At 36.6% G+C, this 24,715-nt stretch overlaps 1 protein-coding gene across 4 annotated transcripts in view; it reads left to right on the top strand.

Annotated features, from left to right (window-relative positions):
• The first annotated feature begins 744 nt into the window (after positions 1-744).
• The window catches only part of SCFD1 (sec1 family domain containing 1), a 93,594-nt gene continuing 69,623 nt past the window's right edge, over positions 745-24,715 (top strand). For 2 of the 4 annotated variants that reach the window (XM_036450866.2, XM_036450875.2), the window contains exons 1-10: positions 745-885; positions 5,696-5,766; positions 8,728-8,816; positions 11,453-11,543; positions 13,330-13,452; positions 15,736-15,823; positions 18,313-18,402; positions 19,378-19,433; positions 21,177-21,262; positions 23,951-24,050. In XM_036450866.2, coding sequence (XP_036306759.1) covers positions 852-885; positions 5,696-5,766; positions 8,728-8,816; positions 11,453-11,543; positions 13,330-13,452; positions 15,736-15,823; positions 18,313-18,402; positions 19,378-19,433; positions 21,177-21,262; positions 23,951-24,050 — 828 coding nt within the window. In that variant the 5' untranslated portion in view covers positions 745-851. The remainder of the gene's footprint in view (positions 886-5,695; positions 5,767-8,727; positions 8,817-11,452; positions 11,544-13,329; positions 13,453-15,735; positions 15,824-18,312; positions 18,403-19,377; positions 19,434-21,176; positions 21,263-23,950; positions 24,051-24,715) is intronic. The other 2 variants (XM_036450888.2, XM_045585191.1) reach the window with 2 other exon arrangements.

Consider the following 24,715-nt stretch of genomic DNA (forward strand, 5'->3'; position numbering starts at 1 on the left):
CATAACATGACTTCAAGTGTATATTACAACACCAGTCTTGCTGAAGGCGGTTTGGCTCAGTGGATAGAGCATGGGCCTGCAGACTGAAGGGTCCCAGGTTTGATTCCGGTCAAGGGCATGTACCTTGGTTGTGGACACATCTCCAGAGGGGGGTGTGCAGGAGAGAGCTGATCGATGTTTCTCATCGATGTTTCTATCCCTCTCTCTTCCTCTCTGTAAAAACTCAATAAAATATATTTAAAAAAAAAAAACACACCGGCTTACCGTCTCTCCCCCAAAGTAATGTTTTATGATTTTGCAGTTATCTAAGGGATGGGAGGAAACATCACTTTGCCATTTTGCACCCTTCTGGCTCCTGTGTCAACGTTAGCAAACCACCACCATAAACCTGGATCACTGAGAAAAACATTGCTCTGAAGCAGCCAGTGAAGGGGAGCCAAGAGGATACAAAGGAGGGAGCTAGCGTGTAAGCGCCCCGTTGGTTCCAGGAACTTTTCCCGTTAGTCCGGTGGTCTGAAAGTGACCGGTGAGAACAGACCAGCGTTTACCTTCTCGGCACTACACCGCGCCCCCACCGTCAGAGTTCAACTTCAAGCGGCTACCCCTTGAGAGGCGTGGCTTGACTAGACAGGATGAAACCGCATTCTAATTCCGCAGCAGAAAATCTCCATAGGGTTCCAGGTGGAACCCGCACCGGGTTTCACCGTCCCGCCGGGGCGCAGCCGCGGGAGGGTCCGCTCCCGGGAACTTCCTCCGGCCCCGCCCCCCGCGTTTTGCTTCCGGGGCGGCTGCGGCGGCCACGTCACCCCGGGCTCTGCTCGCCGGCCCGGCAGTGGACGGTGGGAGCCAAGATGGCGGCAGCCAGTATTCGAGAGAGACAAACAGGTACCGAGGCCTTGGTTTCCTTCCCCTCCGCGGTCCTGTGCCTGCGGGGGGCCGCCCTCTTCCTGGGCCAGTCGCCGCCCTCGGTCGCCGCGCTGGGAGCTGGGAGGCGGCCCTCCCGGGGGTCCTCCGGCTCCCGGGGCCCCTCCCCTCGGAGTCCGTGGGAAGAGATGCCGCGGGCTCGGGCCCGGGCCCCTCGCCGGGGGCCGGAGGGGCTGGCGCCGCGGGCCGGGCGCGGCGGTCCTGCTCCGTCTCTTTCCTCCGAGGCCGACGGGACGAGCTCTGGCCGGGGGCGTTTTCCCCTCCGGGTCGCCTCTCTGGGCTTGTTTCTGTGTCTGGTTTAGTTCTCTCCGTTTTAACGGTGAAAGCTTGGTGTTCTGGCGTTCCCACCGTTCCCACCGCAGTTAAAAAACAAGTGTTCTTTTCAGGGCATCTTACGTTGGGCCGTTTCACCTTTGGACTCAATCACTGGGGCTACTTGTCTTGAGAAATGCTTGCTGGAATGGGATTGAAGAATGGCAAGAGGAAAAGAAAATAGCCTTACCATTTTAACTGTTTCACTGATTATTGTTTTTAAACTACATGTACAGTATATACAGTGAAACGTAGTGGGGGAGGGAAGTATATATTTCTTCCCTGGAGCTTTGGTATTTTTTTCTATCCTAGATATTCTTAGTGTTGCCTTAATTTTTTAGACAACTTGCATTTTACCTTACCTGTTAGCCAGTTGTCTTAAAAGTTACCAAGCTGGTAGTTCTGAGGAGCTAATGGAAATAAGCCATCAACAATGTGCATACTTGTAAATCCTGTCTCTTGTAATTATTTTATGTTGCATGTAAATTTGAATAGGAAAATAATTGGTTATGATTAATGTGTGCTATAGCAGGGATTTTGTGCTTGATGCCTTCCTTTGGATTTCACAGAAAAAATTAATGGCAGACTTCAGACTGACAATGACACACAGTGCATACTGAGTTGTGTTCTCCTTTCCCCAGTAGGTAATGTAATATAAGCTATCAGATGAAGGCAGGCATAACTTAAATACATGAAAGTCTAACAAGACTTGGGGAATACTTGCCATTCATTTTATCTGTGGAAGCAGATACAAACCCCACTTGTTTTAAAGTATGGTTCTGACAGCTTAATGAAGCTCAGTGAATTAGATTATATTACATATTAAAAAAAAGATGTGAAGGAACACTCTTTACCAATACAAAGGAGCTTTTTTAAAAAATGAAAATTGTATGGTAGTAATTTTTATATGCAGAAAATGTAGAATTTAAAATCTAAGCATATTTCTGCAGAACTAAAGTTAATTATAGCAAGATTGCACATCACTACTAGATAGGTTATGCCAGATTAATCATTTATTATCTTAGTACCCACAAATTCTGTTTTTTATTTTCAGATAAAAATAAACCCTATTATACATATTATAGTTGCAGAATTAAACATCTCCCTGATATATATTGAGAATGTTTTGGGAAATAACTCGCAGTCAACTCTCAGATATTCTAAGTACCAGACAGTGTAATACAGAGGAGTTTGCAATGTATTTGGGTAGATAATGGTTGATATATATTGAGCATTTAGTATTGCTGGGCAATGGTTTTAGTGATTTTCATATGTATTATTATCTCCATTTTGCAGATGCCTGTTTTTTGCTTTGCCTCTCTGAAGAATCTTTATTCATCTTAAAGGTCACCTCAAAAGCCATCTTGTTTGCATGTGTCCTAGACCACTGCCCTCTCTATTTCTGCCTTTAGCTCAACAGGCAGAATCCCGTGTTACCATGGTCCTTCTTGCATGCCTCTGTGTTGCGGTTCTTGCTCAGCTCCCTCACTTCTGAGCATTGGAGAACCATAGATCAACTGCTTTCTCTCTTGTGATCTCTTGAACCTCTTGGATAAATAGGTATTATCTACATACTGATGATCCCCAAGTTTATCTCTCTAGTCCGTCCTCTGAACTCAGTATACCCCATATCAATTAATGGCAGCTCCATTGTGTAGTTGCTCAGGTCAAAAACCTTGGGAGTTTTCTTGACTTGTCTCATATCCCACATCAAGTCTGTCAGTAAATTTTGTCAGCTCTGTTCTGAATTTTTGTTTTTTTGTTTAATATGTTTTATTGATTTCGGAGAGAGTAAGGGAGATAGAGAGAAACATCAATGATAAGAATCCTGCATGTCCCTTACTGGGAATCGAGCCCAAAATCCTGGCATGTGCTCTTGACCAGAATCAAACCCGGGACCTTTCAGTCTGCAAGTTGACGCTTTATCTACCCAGCCAAACCAGCCAGCGTGTCAGCTCTATTCTGAAGATATTTCCAGGATCTGACTGTTGTCATTGCTATCACCCATGTCTAAGCCACCATGAATTTCTGTAATAACTGCCTACTTGGTCTCCTTGCTTTTACATCCCCGTCCTCCTCCGTTTTTCTTTGCACAGTACTCAAATGAACCCTCCAGCTGCTTCCTGTTTCAATCATAGTAAAAGCCAAAGTGATTTTACAGTGGTCTAATACAGCAGTCACCAACCAGAGGTCTGCGGATCACTGGTGGTCCGTGAGGTCCAAAAGGTTGGCAACCGCTGGTCTATAAGGTTCCATATGATCTGATTCGCACTTAACTGTTTGACCTCATTCCCTATTATTATTCCCTTTTCTATTATAAATACACTAGACTTCCTACTTCAGAGCCTTCATATATGTTTTTTCTATTTAGAATATTCTTTTAGAGGTATCTGTGTCTCACCCCCTCACTTCAAATGTTACCTACTCAGGAGACCTTTCCTGACTAAAAATTCCACCACTACTCCTTCTTCCCCTTCCCTTCCTTGTTTTTTTTCCATAGCACTTACCATGATCTCACATTCCACATGTTTTATTTATTTTGTTGTCTCCCCTCCCCCAACTAAAATGAAAGCTATTGTACTTGAGGATAGGTACTTTTTATTGTCTGTTTTGTTTAGTGCCAACAACTAAAGATGTGTCCAGCAGATGGTAAACACTACTAACATTTGTTGAATGAGTATATAGTGAATGAATGCAAAAAAAACATTTCAGGCAAGGGTGATACTACAAATCTCAAACTGGGTAATTTTTATTACTGGGTAATATATTTAGGGCCAATAAAAAAAATTAGTTTGTCACTTGAGCTAAAAGCAATGATTTATGCCTTAGGGTGTTACTCTGATGAAAGTAAAATTATATTCTTATGCCCTGACTGGTTTGGCTCAGTGAATAGAGCATCAGCCTGCGGACTGAAAGGTCCCAGGTTCGATTCTGGTCAAGGGCACATTCCCAGTGGGGGGTTTGGGGAGGCAGCTGACTGATGTTTCTCTCTCGTCAGTGTTTCTAACTCTCCGTCTCCCTTCCTCTCTGTAAAAAAATCAATAAAATGTTTTTTTAAAAATTACATTCTTATATATTATTTGGATACAGACCTTTGCTTTATTAACAAACCCAGTGTCAAAATCCCTGTTAACAAGTTAGCCCTTCAGTGGATAGAGCGTCAGCCTGGGGACTAAAGGGTCTCGGGTTCGATTCCAGTTAAGAGCATATGCCCGGATGGTGGTCTCAGTCCCTGGTGGGGGATGTGCAGGAGGCAGCCAATCGATGAGTCCCTCTCATCATTGATGTTTCTATCTCTCTCCCTTTCTCTCTGAAATAAAATTAAGCACACACACACACACACACACACACACACACACACACACACATAAGTTAGCCCAGGCTCAGAGTTGGGGATACTCATCTAGTTGGGGCGAGAAGGCAAATACCTGCCGTTACTGGCCTCTCAGTTAGCGAGGCCTACCTCTGGAGAACCCTACACCTGGGGCTCCCGTGCAGCTCAGGCTGTGGTTCTTCCCAATTGTCCTAGGTCAAGAGTGTGAACAGCTGTTCCTAGAAACAAGATTTTCTCACTCGGGCTGAGTGCCAGGATGGTGGCATCTCTTGCCTGAAGGTGGGAGGAAGAGCTTTTAAACACAGTGGGAGAGTTAATCCTGCTATGCCTCATGTGCTAACCATCTTTATGCAAAGTGGGTTTTGTTTGTTTATTTTTTGTATAATACCATAACACCCATGAGCTACTGAAGTAGGTATAAATAAGTATTGGCAATGTGTATTACTGCCTGGGCATTAGGTACTAATATTTTACCAAAATGTTGTGCCTGTATGTACACACAAAAATATGCAAGTATATATCTGAAATGCAATTTCTTATTTTACCTGCCTTTAATAGAAGGTTTTCTAATGAGTGAATATGCTGTAAATTAATATCTAGGTAATTGGAGCATTATGTAATTATCTAATACCGTAGGAGTTGAACTTATAGATTATTCTGTATTAATAATAAGGCTTATTCAAAATGCTTTTTAAAATCAACTAAGTAGATTTTAGTGTTGCCAGTCTTTTAAAACTTAAATCACCTGAAGAGTACCTACTCTATTTGGCCATCTTGTCTTCACATAGAGGTACATTGAAATTTTTATTTTCCTTAAAGTTAATTATATCTGAGTCTATTATTTGTAACACATGAACAGATGAGCAATAAAAAACACAAAATAGGCCAATGGGCGTGACTCAGTGGTTGAGCATGGACCTATGAGACAGGAGGTCATGGTTCCATTCCCAGGCAGGGCACATGCCTGAGTTTCAGCTCAATACCCAGTCATTTGATTAATTAGTTTTACTTGAATAATGTGTCTATTTTGTTCTGAGGTAGTAAGTAATAAATGTGGGGGGAAAATAAAATCCTAAAAAAAAAATAAAAAAATGTTATATTTAACAAGACTCTCTTTATTTCCAGTGGCTTTGAAACGTATGTTGAATTTCAATGTGCCTCATGTTAAAAACAGCACTGGAGAACCAGTATGGAAGGTAGGAAAGTTTATTTTAATGGGGACTATTTCCTTTTTCTCAGCATTTACTGGAGGGTGATTGGATAGGATTTTTTTTTTAATACTGAACAGTAGCACATTTTGGTGATAATGCATGAATATTTTATTTTTATTTAACATGACTTCTTAATATGAATCTTTTTGATAAATGTTATATGGAGTAAGACAGGCAATGATAGTAGCATTTCACCTAGATACTCCTGATCTCCTGGGCAGCACCCCTTTCTTAGGTGTTTACGCTGGTTTTACTCTGGTTTATGTTTTGTTCTTTAGCTCCGCTAATCCAGAGTTTGGATCTTGCAAGATTGCTCAGGGTTAGTGAGACTCTGGGGATTGGTCCATTTTTATCAACTCTTGAGAGACTGATCTATAAACCAAAATGGCACTAGCTGGTTTGGCTCAGTGGATATAGCGTTTTCCTGCAGACTGAAGGTTCCCGGATTTGATTCCAGCCAAGAGCACATGTCTGGGTTGTTGGCTCGATACCTGCTGCACCCCTCTCCCCCAACAGTGGGCATACAGGAGACAGCCAGTCAATGATTCTCTCTTATCATTGATGTTTCTATCTCTCTCTCTTCCTCTCTGAAATCAATGAGAAAACAAACAAACAAACAAACAAACAAAAAAAGCCACTTCATTAATTTGTGATTCATAAAATTGTCAGTAAAACTGGTAATTGGATCAGAAAGCAATCCATAATCTTTCTCCCTGAGAAATGCTGGGGAAACCTTTAAACTTCCTATTCAGCTACTTCATTCTAAACTTCATGCTCCCTCTAGCTCTTTCTTCAAAGAGAGAATGCAATCAATTAGTTTCAAACTTATCAGTTTATAATCACGTTAAATTTCTCTCTTGCTAGGAATTAAGAACAAGTCACCTTGGTTTCAGTTTTGGGCATTTCGAAAATTCTCCATGAGTCCTTAGAAGTACTTTGGTTAAAGCTATCTATATTGAATTATTCATAATTCAAGTTTGAGCATATCCCCTAATTGCCCCTTTTCTTCCTCATCATTTATGGTTATCACCTTATTGTCCCTTGCATAAACTATACTTATTTATTGTTTTTTCTTAATGCTTTTATTGATTTTTAGAAAGAGAGGAAGAGAGATGGATAGAGAGATAGAAACATTAATGAGAGAGAAACAGGCCCCCTACTAAGGATCAAGCCTGAAACCTGGGCAACATCAATTTGTTTTCTATATCTGTGAGTTTGTTTCTGTTTTTATTGTTCATTTGTTTTGTTTTTTAGACTTCACATGTAAGTGAAATCTTCCTCTGACTTATTTCAATTAGCATAATGCTCTCTAGGCTCATCAGTGTTGTTGCAGATGGAAAGATTTCATTATTTTTTATGTCTGAGTAATATTCCATTGATTATGTGTACCATATCTTCTTTTTCCAGTTGTCTATTGATGGGCACTTAGGTTGCTTCCATACCTAAGCTATTGTATATGAAATGTCCTTTCTCTCTCTCTCTCTCTCTCTTTCTCTCTCTAAATTCTCCCCAGAGGATATTTTTTTCCATTACTTTTTAAACAGAGTGGAAAGGGAGGAGGGGGAGGGAGAGAGACATCAGTGTGAGAGAGACACATAGATTGGTTGCCTCCTGAATGGTCCCCAACTGGGGTCGGGGATCCAGTGGCAATGGAGGCACATGCCCTTGACCAGCAATCAAACCCATGATCCCTCGGGTTGATGCTCTACCACTGAGCCAAGCCAGCCACGGTTTCTTTGTCTCTTGATGGCCTTTTTTTAAAAGTCTTATTTTATCTGATAAAGGTATTGCTAGCCCAGCTTTTTTTCTTTTTCATTTCCATTTTCATGAAATAGTCTTTTCCGTTTCTTTACTTTCATTCTGTCTGTGTTCTATCTGAAGTGGGATATTTGAAGGACTATTTATCCCGTTGTCACTGAGGGCTAGGATCCCTCATTCTTCAGGAAGGACCTCCACAGCCATGATATCCATCCCACTTTTTTTAAAAATATATTTTATTGATTTTTTTACAGAGAGGAAGGGAGAGGGATAGAGAGTTAGAAACATTGATGAGAGAGAAACATCTGTCAGCTGCCTCCCACACACTCCCCACTGGGGATGCGCAACCAAGGTACATGCCCTTGCCCGGAATCGAATTTGGGACCCTTCAGTCTGCAGGAGACACTCTATCCACTGAGCCAAATCAGTTAGGGCCATCCCAATTCTTAAACTGCCACACATGGGAGTGGGACCAGACTGTTCTGTATGTCTGCCCTTCCTACCAGTCTCAGTACGGCTTCCATTTGCCCTTAGTTGTAGGAGTTCTGTTCAGCTAGTCTTCAGGTAATTCTCAAGGATGGTTGTTCTGTCATTTAGTTGTAATTTTGATGTGGTTGTGGGAGGAAGCAAGCGCAGCATTTACCTACTCTGCCATCTTGATCAAAAGTCCTCTAGTATATATTTTTAACATAGAAAAAGTAGTCTGTAAGAATAAATTTATGTAATTATTAATTTATTTTAGCCTAAGTAGTAATGTTTTTAAGAATGGATTACTGGCCGAAACCGGTTTGGCTCAGTGGTAGAGCGTCGGTCTGCGGACTGAAGGGTCCCAGGTTCGATTCCGGTCAAGGGCATGTACTTTGGTTGCGGACACATCCCCAGTGGGGGATGTGCAGGAGGCAGCTGGTCGATGTTTCTCTCTCAACGATGTTTCTAGTTCTCTATCTCTCTACCTTTCTCTCTGTAAAAAATCAATAAAATGTATTTAAAAAAAAAAAAAAAAAGAATGGATTACTGCATGAATGGACATTTTAAAGAAAATGCTAGAAAATATTAAATTGGTATATGTATAAGGATTCAATATACTTGATTCATTAAAATAAAATATATACCAACATTGTCTTAGTATGGTCTCTCTGTTGACTCTTCACTGATAATGATGTCTAAAACCCACAATTTTTTTATTAGGTGCTCATTTATGACAGGTTTGGCCAGGATATCATCTCTCCTCTTCTATCTGTGAAGGAGCTGAGAGACATGGGAATCACTCTGCATCTGTGAGTTTTAACATATTTCTAATAATGGCATTTGTTTTCAAATGGTTTTTAAAGATTTCTTTGGGTACCTTAAAATTATTAGGGGACATTTATAGGAAATATAATGTTAAGTTACAGTATTTCATAGAATAACATTTTTTAATCTTTTATTCTCAACCCTTTTTAAAAAAAAAATAAAAAATGTATTCTTATTGATTTCAGAGAGAAAGAGAGAATAATCAATGATGAGAGAGAATCATTGATTGGCTGCCTCCTGCACACCCCCCCACTGGTGATCAAGCTAACCCTGGGCATATGCCCTTGACTGGAATAGAACCCGGGACTCATCAGTCCGCAGGCCAACACTCTTATTACTGAACCAAACCAGTGAGGGCAACCCTTAACTTCTTATGTTAAAAATAAATCCTCAGTCTAAGAATTTCTAATTTCAGAATTTAAATTTTCTCTCATCTTTTTCTACAGATTGGTTTACCCTCTTTAGAAAATAACTGGTGGTCTTAAGATCTCTTTCAGCTCTGAACATTTTTTAATTTAATTTACATATACTTTTAACATTAGTTTTCCATTAATATGAAAAATTTAAGTAACTGAAGTAATGGCTTAATCACTATAGGAGGCTATCTATGCTGTCTTCTTAACTACTGAATTTATTTGATTATGTTGCTTCTTATATGTTTGATAAATTGCATGTGCCTTTTCACTCTCTTCTTTATAGGATGACTACAATATTGTATATAGAAGGACACACAAAAGATTGTACATAGAATATTACTTATAGAAGGATGACTATAGAATATAGTAGAAATCAAATTTTAGTTCTATTTCCTGATACAGGCACAGTAAAATCTTACAATGAAAAATAAAGACATTTTGTGATTTGATGTTGCATATTTAAATGAATATACTGGGCCTGGATTGTAAAAAAGAAAATTATCAAGTGATAAAAATCTTTGAGTGCTTAGATAATCTCTTATGCATTCTGTTATGTAGGGGAGGAAAATTCTCTTAAAGGAAGCATTTATATTTCTTTCATTTAAAAAATATATTTGACTTTATGGTTAAATTTTTTTACTGCTTCCAAGGACTTTCAGCTTCCTGTTTTTTTCTCTCTTGGAGAACTTCACTTTCCTTCCACTCACCTCCCCAACCCTTTTTCTTTGAAAAATGGGAATAAAATTCATTTTGAATGTGCTTTAAGTTCTCTTTCAAGAAGAACATTAGTAGAAAAGGTATTAAAAGTAAGGTAACTGGAGTATACTAGGTGTACCAGTTAATACGGAGTTTTTTCAATAGATGGAGTTACACATATGTTGATATATATGCAATTTTATATGTATGCTATTTTGTTGTATTGACAGCAAACTTCAAAACTTCATATGTCAAATTTTCTGAAGGTGTTAACAGCAGATATTTTTACATTTAAAAATGTTGAATTTTGTACCAAAAAAAAAAGAGCATTTGGGGGAAGTTTTAATTCATTACTTTATTTGAAGAAAAGTGCTGCTCAATATTTCAGGAAGCTTATGGTGAGCATGCTCCATCTCAAGATACTTGTGAACACTGGTTAAACCCTTTAAAAATGATGATTTTGTGGTAAAAGAATGTCCAGGTCAACCAAAAAAGTTTAAAGACCAACAATTAAAAGCATTATTGGATGAAGATACGTGTCAAACTCAAAAACAACTTGCAGAAAGATGAAACGTTGCTCAGCAAACAATTTCCGAAAGTCTTTTTTGCATCAAATTGTGACTGGCAGTGAAAATTGGATTTATTTTGAGAATCCCAAAATCATGGGTTGATCCAGGACAACCACCAACATTGACTGCAAGGCCAAATCGCTTCAGAAAGAATTTGGTGGGATCAGGAAGGTGTGACATATTATGTGGGATCAGGAAGGTGTGATGTATTATGAGCTTCTAAAACCAGGTAAAACCGTTAATACTGATCGAAACCGACAACATATCATCAAATTGAACCACGCTTTGATCGTGAAACGACCAGAATATTCCAGAAGACTCGGCAAAGTAATTTTGCTTCATGATGACGCACCGTCACTCACTTCAAAACCAGTTCAAGACACATTAAAAGATCTTGCCTGGGAAGTATTAACCCACCCGCTGTATTCACCAGACCTTGCTCCTTCAGATCATGTCTTGTTCCGGTCACTGGCACATGCACTTTCTGAGCAGCACTTCAAAACGTATGAAGAAGTGGAAAATTGGGTCTCTGAATGGTTTGCCTCAAAACAAGGAAAGTTCTATTGGGATGGTATCCACAAATTACCTGAAAGATGGGCGAAATAAGTAGCTAGCAATGGACATTACTTTGAAATAAAGCACTTTTGTTGTTTCTCTTAAAATTATTGTGTTTCCTTTGATTACAAAATCCGCCATTATTAACCAGTATACTTAGTAAGAAATTAAGACTTAAGAGATTAGGATCTTACTATATAAATAGTAACACTGATACAACGAGAAAGCTGGGTTAAATAAATAATTACAGCAAGAGCTTTTAGAGTAGTGGTTTACTGTTCTTGAACTAATGAACTATTATACTTTGGTGAATAGTGATTTAAACTGTCTTTTTAGATAAGTGACTAAGAAAAAAGTGAGTTTTATGTTCTTTATGTCTTCTAGGCTTTTGCACTCGGATCGAGATCCTATTCCAGATGTTCCTGCAGTGTATTTTGTAATGCCAACTGAAGAAAACATTGACAGAATGTGCCAGGTAACATGAGTTCTTATTTTCCTGACTTTTGAATGTGAAAACAGATTTTTTTTTTTAACTCTAAAGATACCCAGTGTGAAAAATCAGAAATTCCCTTACTCAATTCTCCACTTTGATTTTTTTGAGACTATGTTTGAATTTTAAATACCAGTCTCACAGGTTAAAATTATTTTTTTGGCAGAAGAAAATTTTATTGATTAAGATTGAGTCTAGCTTAAAAAAAAAAAAACACACACAAACAAACCAGAAAACCTAACACTATAGCTTAAAAGCGGGATTTTTTTCTAAGATAATAGTAAGCCTGGAAGTAGGATGTCCAAGGTAGCATAGCTGCTCTATGAGGTAATCAAAGACTCAGCCTCCCTCTGTCTTTCTGATCCATCATCTTTAGTTTGTAGCTTTTCATTGGTTTGCTTATTGCTTCATGGATGCAAGGTAGCAGCTGCAGTTGTAAACATCACAGTTTTGCTCAAGGCAGGAGGAAGGGCAGAATGGATATATCAACCCTGGCTGTTCATTTAGATCAGGAAAGCATGTCATAGTGAGCGATCGAACTCCCAGTCTCCTGATCAAACTCCCGAGCAGACAATTTGCATATTAGGCTTTTATATATATAGATTTAATTTTATAAATCTTCCTACTTATCATTATAGATAGATAGATAGATAGATAGGTAGATAGGTAGGTAGATAGATAGATAGATAAGATAGATAAATGATCTCTAAAACTGTTTCAGTTTAAAAATACAGGATGCATTCTAGCTTTTTCTTTTTCAAGTTTATAACTTCTTTCTCTGATAATAAGAAACATGGCTCTTAATATCCTTAACAGATTTACTTATTTCCTCAGTCCTCTCAATTCTCAGTCCTTTAATGATTCTCCCAACCTTTGTAGAACTACTGCCCTGCTCAGCCACCTTCTTCACACAGGCTCCAACTCCTCAGTTTTTCACATTCCAACATTTCTGAAATCACATGCATCTTAAAACTTATGGTGTGTTATAGCATTTTATTGCAGCATTAATTCTTAATATTACATAAAAAAAATGGTGCCTGTTATGATTGGAAATATTTTAGCTTTGAAAAATGTGGTTATTTTGCCTGAAATTTAGGAAGATAAGTAAATTTGCCCTTGCCATATGACTCAGTGGTTGGAGCATGGGCCCTGCACACTGAAGGGTCTTGGTTTCTATTTCTGGTTTGTGTCTGGGTTCCGGGTTCTATCCCAGCTCCAGTCTGGGCTTGTGTAGGAGGCAGCTAATCAATGTCCCTCACATCAATATTTCTCTTCCTCTCCCCTCTCCAATTAGTTTTTGAGGCTTATGTCTTAATGTTTTTGCTTTTCCAAAATTTATTAGTTTTGTTAAATAATGTAATTAGCAAGTTAAGCGCCATGTCAGTCACCGGTGACTGACATTATACTTTGCGTCCAAACCAGTCAGTCACTGGGCCACTAGCATATCGTTGAAATCAGATATCTTGTACTAAAAAGAAAGGAAGACAAAACAGGCTTGGCGCTTAACGTGTTAATAGGATTTCATTGATAATATAACTAAAATATAACTAATTATTAATATATCTAATTAGTTATGTTTGGAACCAAGTAACCAATACTTCTTTATAACTTTGTTCTCTTAAGATACTTACTTTGATTGTCATTTTTATATAACTTGTCTCTTAAATGATATATTATCCTTCAAACCTTGCTTTTATGATATCTAAAAGATTTTATTTGTGATCATTCTTTATACTAGCCTTTAAGAAGGAAGTGTTCATTGTATTTATAGGATCTTCGGAATCAACTTTATGAATCATATTATTTAAATTTCATTTCTGCTATTTCAAGAAGTAAACTGGAAGATATTGCAAATGCAGCATTAGCAGCTAATGCAGTACCACAAGTAGCCAAGGTAAGAGGTTTTGGTTGCCTGATGAAATTTTGTTAATATAAAATGTAGTAATATTCTGAAACCTGTTAGTTGAAATAGGTATCTAATGTACAAAGGACCACCTAAGAATATTCAGACTCACTACTTTTAGAAAGAGTTCTGATAATGTAAATTATCTTCAACTTGACCTGGACAAAATAAATCAAACCAAAGAAACATACTTAATGAATTTGAAAGATAAAAAGAAGAAGCTGAATCAATGTTTGTTTTAGGCTGGGATTAGTATAATCTTTTTAGCTCAATTTAGAAATATCTTGCCAGTTGTATTATCATAAATTATACTAAAAATGTATTTACATTGTTTTATCTATAATCACTTATTTACCATAACAGCTCTAGCTATTTTCTTACTTAGGAGAGAGGGTCTAAAAAAGCTATACTGCATATCATAAGAAAAATGAAATTCACAATAAACCAGCAATTCTACATCATAGTGACAGGTTCAGCTTTGTTATAAAATCTGTAAAATATATTCTTGGTTATACCCCTGTGCTTCTTAACTTTAGATGAGACATAAATGAAATTCTGGAGAATAATATAGAGTAAATAAAAGACTAAACAACCATGCATTTGCTTCTTATTTTTCTCACTGATTTTAGATAGTCTTCATTCATAGATTTAGATAATACTCTATTATTTCTGATTAGTTTTTGAGGCTTATGTTTTAATGTTCTTGCTTCTTCAAAATTTATTAGTTTTATATAAAACTAGGAGCCCAATGCATGAATTCGTGCATCTTGAAATGAACTGTGGGCCTCAAGGCTGCAGTGGGCACCGGGACGGGTCTTGGCCCATCCTCCGTACCCCCTCCAGGCCCTTCCTGCCATGGCCTCCCAGTCCCGTCTGCCAGCAGCCCCCTTCCCACCACCACTCCCACACTCGCACCTGCTGATGGCGCAGAGTACAAATGGAGCTGGTGCCATCAGTGGGTGTGAGCAGCGGCTGCTGCCCCGATCACCCCTCAGGATCAGAGGTGATGGAGACTCCCTGAGGGGCGATCAGGGCCCTCAGCTACCACTCACACCCACTGATGGCACCCAGCAATCTGGGCTGGCACTGGGCACTGGCAGCAGGTGCCAGCAGCGGCTCTGGTGCCAGCGGCCAGTGCAAACAGGGCTGACGCTGGCACTCGGTTCTAGAGGTGACTGCTGGCCTTGATCACTCCTCAGGAGCAGGGGTAGGTGGAGAAGCCCTGAGGGGCGATCGGGGCTAGCAGCTACTGCTCGCACCCGCTGACAGTGCTGAGCAATCAAAGCCAGTAGTGGGTGTGAGCAGTGGCTCTAATGCCGGCAGTGGGTGCAAGTGGGGCCAGTGCTGGCAGCAGGTGCAAGTGCCAGACAGGTCTTGTAGCATGTGGGAGCAAAGGATTTTCAGTAAACACCAGAGACTTGCACCGATGACAGCAATCAAATCCTTGTGTTGGTCTGGTGCCCCCACTTACCTGCTCCACTATCCTGCCGACACCCACCATGTTCTGTGCTCTGTTGCCTGCTACCAATGCCTTCCACTTTCTGTGCGTGTCCCCTGGCAGTCAGCACATGTCATAGCGACCAATTGTTCAGTTCTGCCATTTGGTCTATTTGCATATTAGGGTTTTATATATATATTTATATAGATTACAATTTTAGTTTTCTTAATTTGTCTCCTGATTTTATTTCTGAAGAAGTAGTATAATTTTCTCCTACTTATAAACATTCATGGTAGAAAAACATGACTTTATTAGATAGGCGTGTTTAAATATAAAAATTTTAATTGTGCTTTTTCTTCAAAATTGATAGCCATTTCCATCCCAACCATAATTTTTTAAAAAACTTGTCTTCATAAATTTTGTTTTCTGAAAACATTACTTTCCTCCTTGATAATTTATTGCTTAAAGGCTTTTATTTTATTTTATTTTATTTTGTTTTATTGATTTGAGAAAGAGAGAAATACATCATTTGTTTTTCCACTTATTTATTCATTGTTTGATTCTTATATATTCCCTAACCAAGAATCAAACCTGCAACCATGGTATATCAGGACCATGCTCTAAAATAAGCCAGAGCTAAAGGGTTTATTTTGTTTTTGTGTGTTTTTTTATATATATATTAAGTTTATTCTTGCCCAGTTAGGCAATCTGTTACGTAGTATGATTTTAGCTATTGAATAAAATTATAATTTTTGCCATTGGTATATTAAATCAAACTAAATGTGCTTTATTGTAAAATTGACTTGTAAACCTTTTGTTTGTTTGTTTGTTTCTAGGTTTTTGATCAGTATCTCAATTTTATTACTTTGGAAGATGATATGTTTGTTTTATGTAATCAAAATAAGGAGCTTGTTTCATATCGTGGTAGGTAAAAATAGGAATATTGAATTCATTGTTAACAAAATGAATGGTGTACTGTAAAAAAATGAACCTGTTTAGTACAGTCCAAAACCAGCTTTGTTTACAGCTATAGAGCTCAATAAGATTTTTAAAAGCATGCAAAGAACACAGGTGTCATACTGAATTCGGTCACATATAAGCAAAATTTATTTAATCTGTTTTGTAAGCTCAGTGAAGTATCGTTTTTTTTACCTTTTAAGTGCTGCACAACAACTTGCATGAAAGATTCACTCATGGCAAGTAAGACAGTATTTTCAGTAGTAAGATTCAATTAATTCTTCACTATTTTAACTGTTGGACAAGAACAAGTTACTTCTCTGTGCTTCAGTTCTTTATAAAATGGGAATAATTCTACTACCTACTTAAGAGAGTTTTTGTGGGCCTTAAATAGATTAGTATAGAATGCCCAGAAAAGTTTCTGGACATGGTAAGCACTCAGAAAAAGTTAGCTAATATTGCTGTTTGTCAAGATCAGACAACCACAAGGAGTCAGCAGCTTCTAGAGTACTGTTATGGGATGAAGTGCCTTTCTCAGATATAGGTTGTTAGATTCCGCAGTAGTGAGGTTGAGTATTGATTTCGTAGCAAATGCTGTCTCACCACCACTAGAGTTTGCTTTCCAGTTTTGGTAAATTGACCATTCCTGGGATGTAGGTTAAAATTAACAGACATTCATACACACTACAGTATATTGCCTGTGTTTCTTTGTTGATTTTTTTTGTAAGAATACTTAACATGAGATCTACTTTTGTAACATTTTAAAGTGTACAGTATTGTTGACTATACATACTATGTTGTATAGTAGATTTCTATAACCCATGTTGTTTAACTGAAATTTAATATCCATTGATTAGTTATGTCAACTAATTTTAAGAAAATTGCAGACTGTAGAAGATGTCATTAGCCAATTCAGTGAAATCATTAATTTGCTACTTAAGGATTGAGATGCTTGATGATGACTAGAATTTCAGTGGCTCTTAAGTGGAAAATATGTTCCCACTTACAGGAGCACTTGGAAATGTGTAAGTGCCAGTTGTCACAACTGAGTGGGCTGCTGCTAGCAGGGATTAGATGTTCTGCATTGTGTAAATCAAATATCTAATGCCATGGATTAGATTATGCTTTCTGTGGGTTGAGAATTTATCTTATAAAGGAGGCAGATTTATATCTCAGTGAGATTCAGGCTACTCTCTCAGACAAACCAGATTGTTATCACAAGTGAGTTGATACTATCGATGAAATATTTTTTGACTATTCAGATCAGTTCTTAGAGTGTGGGATTAGGGTATAGGACCAAAGGACTGGAAGCTTCCAAGTAGATTTTTACCTATTTGTATAAGTTATTAACAGAATGAACTGAGTGTTTTCCTAGATTGGTGTCCTTTGGTTTACATAATTCACAATTTACCGTTATGCCATTTCTATCATCAATTTAAATAGATGGCAGTCTGCACCAAGTAGTAGCATGTTTTTCATACAGATTCTGTATTGCCTGACTCAATCCTTTTTATTTTTATGTTCTTTGCATGGACAAAGTATTTCTTTACATATTTTGATATATCCAGTTCAGTTCTGTTTTCCTTTCATGTTAATCACAAGTAATATTAAATTTAAAATTTTTTCATATTCAGGACGTTTGGAAATTAAAAATAGCATATAGATAATATTTTAGTGTAATCTTTTAACAATGTTACTTGTCAAACACTGGGCCTAGTTATTGTGTGAAATAGGAAGATGAATAAGGTCAAATCTTTGACTGTCAAGGACAGAATTCACAACAATGTTTCTCAAAATATAGCCCCAAGAATCATCTAAGGTGCTTGTCAAAGTTGCATATTTTTTAGAATTATTTCAAATCTATTGAATTGAATCTCTAGGGGAAAGGACCAAGAATCTCTAGCTTTTAATAACTTTCATAGAAATTTCTTTCTCTTCCATATTTTTAGAGTGATTCTTATACTTACTTAAGTTTGGGAACCACTTATGTACCATCTAGTAGATCAGAAAAGAATTTAATATAACTCAACATAATAAAAAGAAAATGATACGTGAGGTTGGTCTTGTCATATTGATTTGCATTATCCTTTTCTGGCAGTAGAAGATTAAGAGGGTTTTTTTAGGCCATCTAGTGCTTGTGAATAAAGCTATGGAATACAATATTTATTTTTCGATTACTCTGACAAAAACTTTGTGTATTTTATGTGGTGTCTTTTTTCTTTTTACTGCTCTGATATTGATACTACTTACTACTGATACTGAGGTGGGATTTTTTTAAGGTAGTATAATTTTTAATGGATACTTGTAAAGTTTAAGCATAAAAAATTTTACTTATTTGAGTATTACATGTTATTAAACTGAGTATTGATTATGAATTTAGTAATAATTTTAAGAATTTAATAAAATAAAGAATATAATTTGGTCTCTTTATTTCTCCTTTACTTGTGTCATTTTAGCTATTAACAGGCCAGATATCACAGACACTGAAATGGAAACTGTTATGGACACTATTGTTGACAGCCTCTTCTGCTTTTTTGTTACATTGGGTAAGTTTTCAAGTCTTTCTTGTTATTTCTTCAAAGTAAATTATTTATCAACTCATTTTAATCTGTTACACTATAATATTCTGCTTTTGTTTTTTTATATACTCCACTTATGCACTTATTTAAACTATAGAAAAAACCCCTGAAAGAACCCATATCTATTTCTTAGTGGGGATTATTTTAGTGTATTGGAATCAAGAGAGTTAACATGGCTAAAATTGAATGTTTTTTATTATGTGTGTGAATAACTTGCCATCAGACCAAATCAAAGTTTAAAAATTTGCTAATAGTCCAATTTTTACTTCTTCAGTTGACTGAGCATGCTTTGTATGGAATCTAAAATGCAACAATTTTAGCATATAAAAAATATAATATCCTAAGGTTTTTTTAATGAACTTCTCAGTGTAATTGTTTTTATTTTATTTTAGAATTTTTTGCCTTTGAAAAATGTGGAGCAATAAAGAAATTAAGTCTAATAAGTTGATATTTTCTAGAAGCATTTAAAATTATGTGAAGAGGTGTTTTCTATTATCTTTTAAATTAGTATTTCAAAAAGACTAATTCTTTATGGTTAATTTGTAATATAGTAAAAAATAATAATACCAAACTGCTAAATTATCTTCATTCTTTTCCTTTAAGTGAAATTAAAGTGAATCTTTTGAGTAGAGAGTAAACTTACTTTTTGAAACTGCCTGTAGGGTGTTAAAATGCTGATTTAGGGAATTCATTGAAAAAAATTTGGTCACATTGATTGCCCAACAATATATAAAAATAGTCTTTCTGACTCCCTAATGTTTTCTTTGTAATTGGGAAGGTCCATTTTGCTTTTACTCTTCAGATTATAAATCCTTTTATGTTTATAGCCTAAAATTATATACATATGTATTGTATGTTATTTTTTAATGCTAATAAATTTTGTAAGTATCCATTTTAATTATTAAGAGTGGAAATCATTGCTAACATCTATTGTTAAAATAGGTGCTGTTCCTATAATCAGATGTTCAAGAGGAACAGCAGCAGAAATGGTAGCAGTGGTGAGTTTATGCAAAAATCCATTGGGGATAAATAATACTGCATTACCTATTTTCCATAAATACCTCAAATGTTTTTGTTAATTTTAAGAATATGATTGCTATTAGTTACATATTAAGTACCTAAAGCAAATATTTTCATAACATTGGGATTTTACCAAAAATAAAAAGTAATCATTGTGTACTTCTATGTAATGGAGTAAGATGATTTACTTCAATGTGCTATTCTAGCCCTATTATTTGAAAAACGAAAGGCCCGGGGCACGGAAAGCCATGCACTTGCAGGGGCGGGGGAGGGGGTTAGGGAGAGGGATCCCTTAGCTGAGCCTGCGCCGCCTTGCAATCTGGAACTGCCTCGGGGGGTTGGGGAGGTATCCATCTGCTGGCTTAGGCACACTCGCTGGGGAATCAGGCCTAAATTGGCAGTCAGACATCCTCTGGCAGCCTGAGAGCCCACGGGCGATGTCTGACTAATGGCTTAGGCCTGCTCCCCCACTCCCCATGAGGAGCAGGCCTAAGCCGTCAGTCAGACATCCTTAGCATCACTGTGAGCCCAGCTTCTGTCTGGTGCTCCCCGTGTGGAAGTGCACTGACCACCAGGGGGCAGCTCTTGGGTTGAGCATCTGCTCTCTGGTGGTCAGTGTGCATCACAGTGATGGGTCTTTCCAGTCATTCCACCATTAGGGTCAGTTTGCGTATTATCCTTATATATTATAGAATAGGATGGGAAACTTTTATTGTTGTTTGTTGTTTGCTTTGTTTTTTTGTTTTTTTTTTTTACAGAGAGAGAAGGGGGAGGGGAGAGAGAGAGAGAGAGAGAGAGAGAGAGAGAGAGAGAGAGAGAGAGAGAGAGAGAGAAACATTGATGAGAGAGAAACATCATCGATCATCTGCCTCCTGTACATCTCCTACTGGGGCACAAGCCTGCAACCCAGGCATGTGCCCTGCCTGGGAATCAAACCATTAACCTCTTGGTTTATGGTCTGAAGCTCAACCACTGAGCCACACTAGTCAAACTAACCCTATTTTTTTTTTTTTTTTACTTACATATGTATGCCTCATTCAGCCTTTTCTTTTTTCTTTTTTTTCAGCCTTATTTTTCAAATAGTATTTGATACCACAAACTGTTTAATGTTTTACTTTATTTAGCAAATATTTATTAACAATCATAACCATTTTAAAAATGGTGAGGGGCATTTTGCTACAATATTGGAATAAAATATTCAATATAAATTGAGCACTCAAAATTTGTTTTAAAGATTAAAAAGTAAATAAGGACTTAGAAAAATTACTGAAAAGGAAAGAGGTAAATGACATATTTTAGTTTTAAAGCCCAGATGAATCAATGACTGGTGGAGGGCTGCTTCCTTTTACATATTTCATTTCTATTCTGGACCCTCTTGTAGCCTCCACTACATATATCACCTTCCTTGGTACAACAGTCATGCTTGGCCTGAGAAGGTGGGTCATTATTGCAAAGCGTTTTCTGTACTTAAAAGTACAAATAGTCACAGAAAAGTGATTGTTGATGAAATCAGATCTAAGTCACAGTAAAAGAGGCATTGGTCTTTTCAAGTCCAAGTTATGATGATATTGAATAGTGAAGAAACTAAAATATTTGAGATTTTAGAATTGCTATTTTGTAAAGAAATTCCAGATTTCTTAGTTATTACACTAACAGTACATATATATTACAGTTCAGTGAAATTATTCTTTAAGAGTAAATATAAAATTTGCTTTTTTCAGAAACTAGACAAAAAACTTCGGGAAAATCTAAGAGATGCAAGAAACAGTCTTTTTACAGGTGACACACTTGGAGCTGGCCAATTCAGGTATTATGTTAGTTAATTATACTTACAGGAATTTAAAATGAAACATTTGTAGTTTTGGGGGTTTTCTTATCTGAGAAAATACTCTTATAGTTGAAATTTGTTTCCTTTTAAAAATGAGGTAACCAGGATCAGGATTTTGACTCAAATTGTTTTTGAAATACAAATGAAATATTTAATTTACTTCCTTTTGTTAGAAATTTTTGTTTTGCATTTTTATCATCTGTTGGAGAAATTTTTCTGTTTCTATGACTTTGAAGGTCAGAAGCCATTAAGTTCTCAGTTAGCTTTTTGGTAATGAAAACAAATAAATAAAACATTTGTGAAGCTTATATCTATTTCTCCCTATTAACTAGTTTCCATTTTTATATTGAAATACTAATAGCTTAAACTAATAAAGTGTTTTTGTCTTTGTTAGCATATCTAGCATGAGTAGATAATGTCAAAGGTACTGGCTGCTCAATTATTATTGCATTTTGCAATAAGGTAACATTTGATTACTAACCATGGATGATATTGGAGTGAAGATCTAAAGAAATTCATACAAATGAATTTGTTTCAAGGGAAGAATACTCCAAGTTTCTTAGTTATGGCACTAATAATACAGTATATACTACAGTTCAGTGAAACTCTTTTTAAGAGTAAATGTAAAATTTGCATTTTTCAGAAACTAGACAAAAAACTTTGGGAAAATCAGCCGAAACCGGTTTGGCTCAATGGATAGAGCGTCAGCTTGGGGACTGAAGGGTCCCGGGTTCGATTCCGGTCAAGGGCATGTACCTTAGTTGCGGGCATATCCCCAGTAGGGGATGTGCAAGAGGCGGCTGATCGATGACTCTTTCATCGATGTTTCTAACTCTCTAGCTCTCTCCCTTACTCTCTGTACAAAATCAATAAAATATAATTAAAATAAATAAATAAATAAATGAAACTGTGGGAAAATCTAAGAGATGTTTCATCATTAAGTGGAGCAGAAACACCAAATTTTCACTTATTTATTGCAACAGAAGCAATCACTGTGTTGTCATACCCTATTTAATAGTTCCGTTTTATAGTGCCAATATACAGTTTTAAATACATATATATTTTATTGATTTTTTTACAGAGAGGAAGGGAGAGGGATAGAGAGCTAGAAACATGGATGAGAGAGAAATATCAACCAGCTGCCTCCTGCACAACTAACACTCTATCCACAGGCTAACACTCTATCCACTGAGCCAAACCAGTTTCGGTTAAAGACACTTTTTAATTTATTTTTTTTAAATATATTTTATTGATTTTTTACAGAAAGGAAGGCAAAGGGACAGAGAGTTAGAAACATCAATGAGAAAAATACCGATTAGCTGCCTCCTGCACAACCCCTACAGGGGATGTGCCTGCAACCAAGGTACATGCCCTTGATTGGAATTGAACCTGGGGCACCTGAGTCCTCAGGCCAACACTCTATCCAATGAGCCAAATTAGTTAGGACTATAAAGACACTTTTATTTGAATAATTAAAGAAAAATTATATTATTATAATGTAGTTGTCTTATTTTTAATTAGTTGGATGCATTTCTAAATTATTTTAATTAGTGGTTAGCAGCCTTGAGGGACTGTTGTTAAATACATTTGAATCCAGTTAGATGTAGGCTAATTATTCTCAATGGGAACTTGGTAATATTTGGTTGTCACAACTAGGAATCTACTGGGCTGTGGTATAGGATGCTGCCAAACATCCTAGGATCTTCCATAATGCAGAATTATGCAGCCCTAAATGTCAGTAATGCTGAGTTAAGAAACCCTGCCCTACGCTCTCCTTCCTTGCTTTCCTTTAACCTAGCTCTGGATTAATAAATGATAGTAAATGATAAAGGTGCCACTTCTAATTTTTATTGCTAGTCTTATATTCAGGGAGAGTTCACTGTCTTGCACCCAGTAGGGTGGGGTGAGTTAACTATAATGGTCAGAGGTCTCTTTGCAGAACAAAATACATATAGTTAATATAATCAGATAGCAATAACTTCTGAAAATGAACATGTATTTCTGATACAATAGTGCCTTTAAAGCAAAGCTCTACAAATTTTGAAGACACATAGTAACCAAATGACTTTTTGCTTTAAGTGTAGTCTATTTCACATCTAAATTATAATAATGGAGTAAAACAACACATGAAGTGACTTGTAAGTGAATAATTATATAATTAGGTACCATTGTGGCATGATGTTTTAGTTTTTGGCAATTATAATGCGATATGGTTTTATGAGACTTCTCTAAAGGCTGCTTTTTAAGTTTTTGTTTACAGGAAAAAAATTATAATTTGCAATTGATGAAACTGTCAAACATTTGTGTAAATTTATAAAATTCTAATAATGGCCTTTCCTTTTTAAAAAAATATGAAATATAAATCTGGTTAGAAGTGACTTATTCCTTCTTTGATAACTTTAATTATTCTGTAAAAGCATTTGTATGGATTTTTTTTCCTTTAAAAAGTACCTAAGTAAGACATAATCCAGCATTTTACACAGACTCTAAGTAGTTCAAAGCATTACTTTACTAGACTGACTGAACTAGAAAAAATTTTAAAAAGCAAAGTATTATGGAATACCATATTTTTTGTTCATATCAAAATGACATATACTGAAACGAATTACAAAAATGTAGATGTATACACTGGCATCAAGTTTATGTTATTGTTTTTAATATTTACAGCTTCCAAAGGCCTTTATTAGTCCTTGTTGACAGAAACATAGATTTGGCAACTCCTTTACACCATACTTGGACTTATCAAGCATTGGTGCATGATGTACTGGTAAGAAGCTAAATATACCCCTTTTTACTAAGATGTAACATTAGTGAGTCCCTTCATTTAAAATTAACATCATGGCTTCACAATACACATGATAATGATGGAGTTTTGGTATCATTGGATGCTGGAGAATAGTGACATTCCAAACTTAAGATATTTAAATTGTAAGATAAATCAATAATATTTTTGTCATAATGGAAAAAAATGAAATGGAAGAAAATGAATGACCTTTTTGTTTTAAATACTGAGTAAGTAAATAAATAAGTTCTTAGGGAGAAAAGCTGTAATTTCTCCCATTTTTCTGGAAGTTAGTTAAGCTTCATTTTATGATAAAAATAAGCATATTACACCATGTTTTTCTGAAGTAATTCCACATATGTAATCTCATGCTTAAAAGAAAACCCTGCATTATTCATCTACATGTTATGAATGGCAGGTGATATACAGAGATAAATAAAATGCAGTCTCAATCTTCAAAGGCAGTGGGAAGGAAATATGTACACATAATTTCTGTACAAGACACTATGTAGTAGGGCCAGAACAGTTCCCATTTAAAAGCAAATTGAGACACAGAAGTTAAAGAATTTGAACCTATATCATTGCTTCTGTTGAGACTATAATTCTAATTTACTAACTCCTATCTGGCCTCTGGGGTTATAGTATAAAGT

This window comes from Pipistrellus kuhlii, unplaced genomic scaffold (assembly GCF_014108245.1).
Source record: "Pipistrellus kuhlii isolate mPipKuh1 unplaced genomic scaffold, mPipKuh1.p scaffold_m20_p_1, whole genome shotgun sequence".
Lineage (NCBI taxonomy): Eukaryota > Metazoa > Chordata > Mammalia > Chiroptera > Vespertilionidae > Pipistrellus > Pipistrellus kuhlii.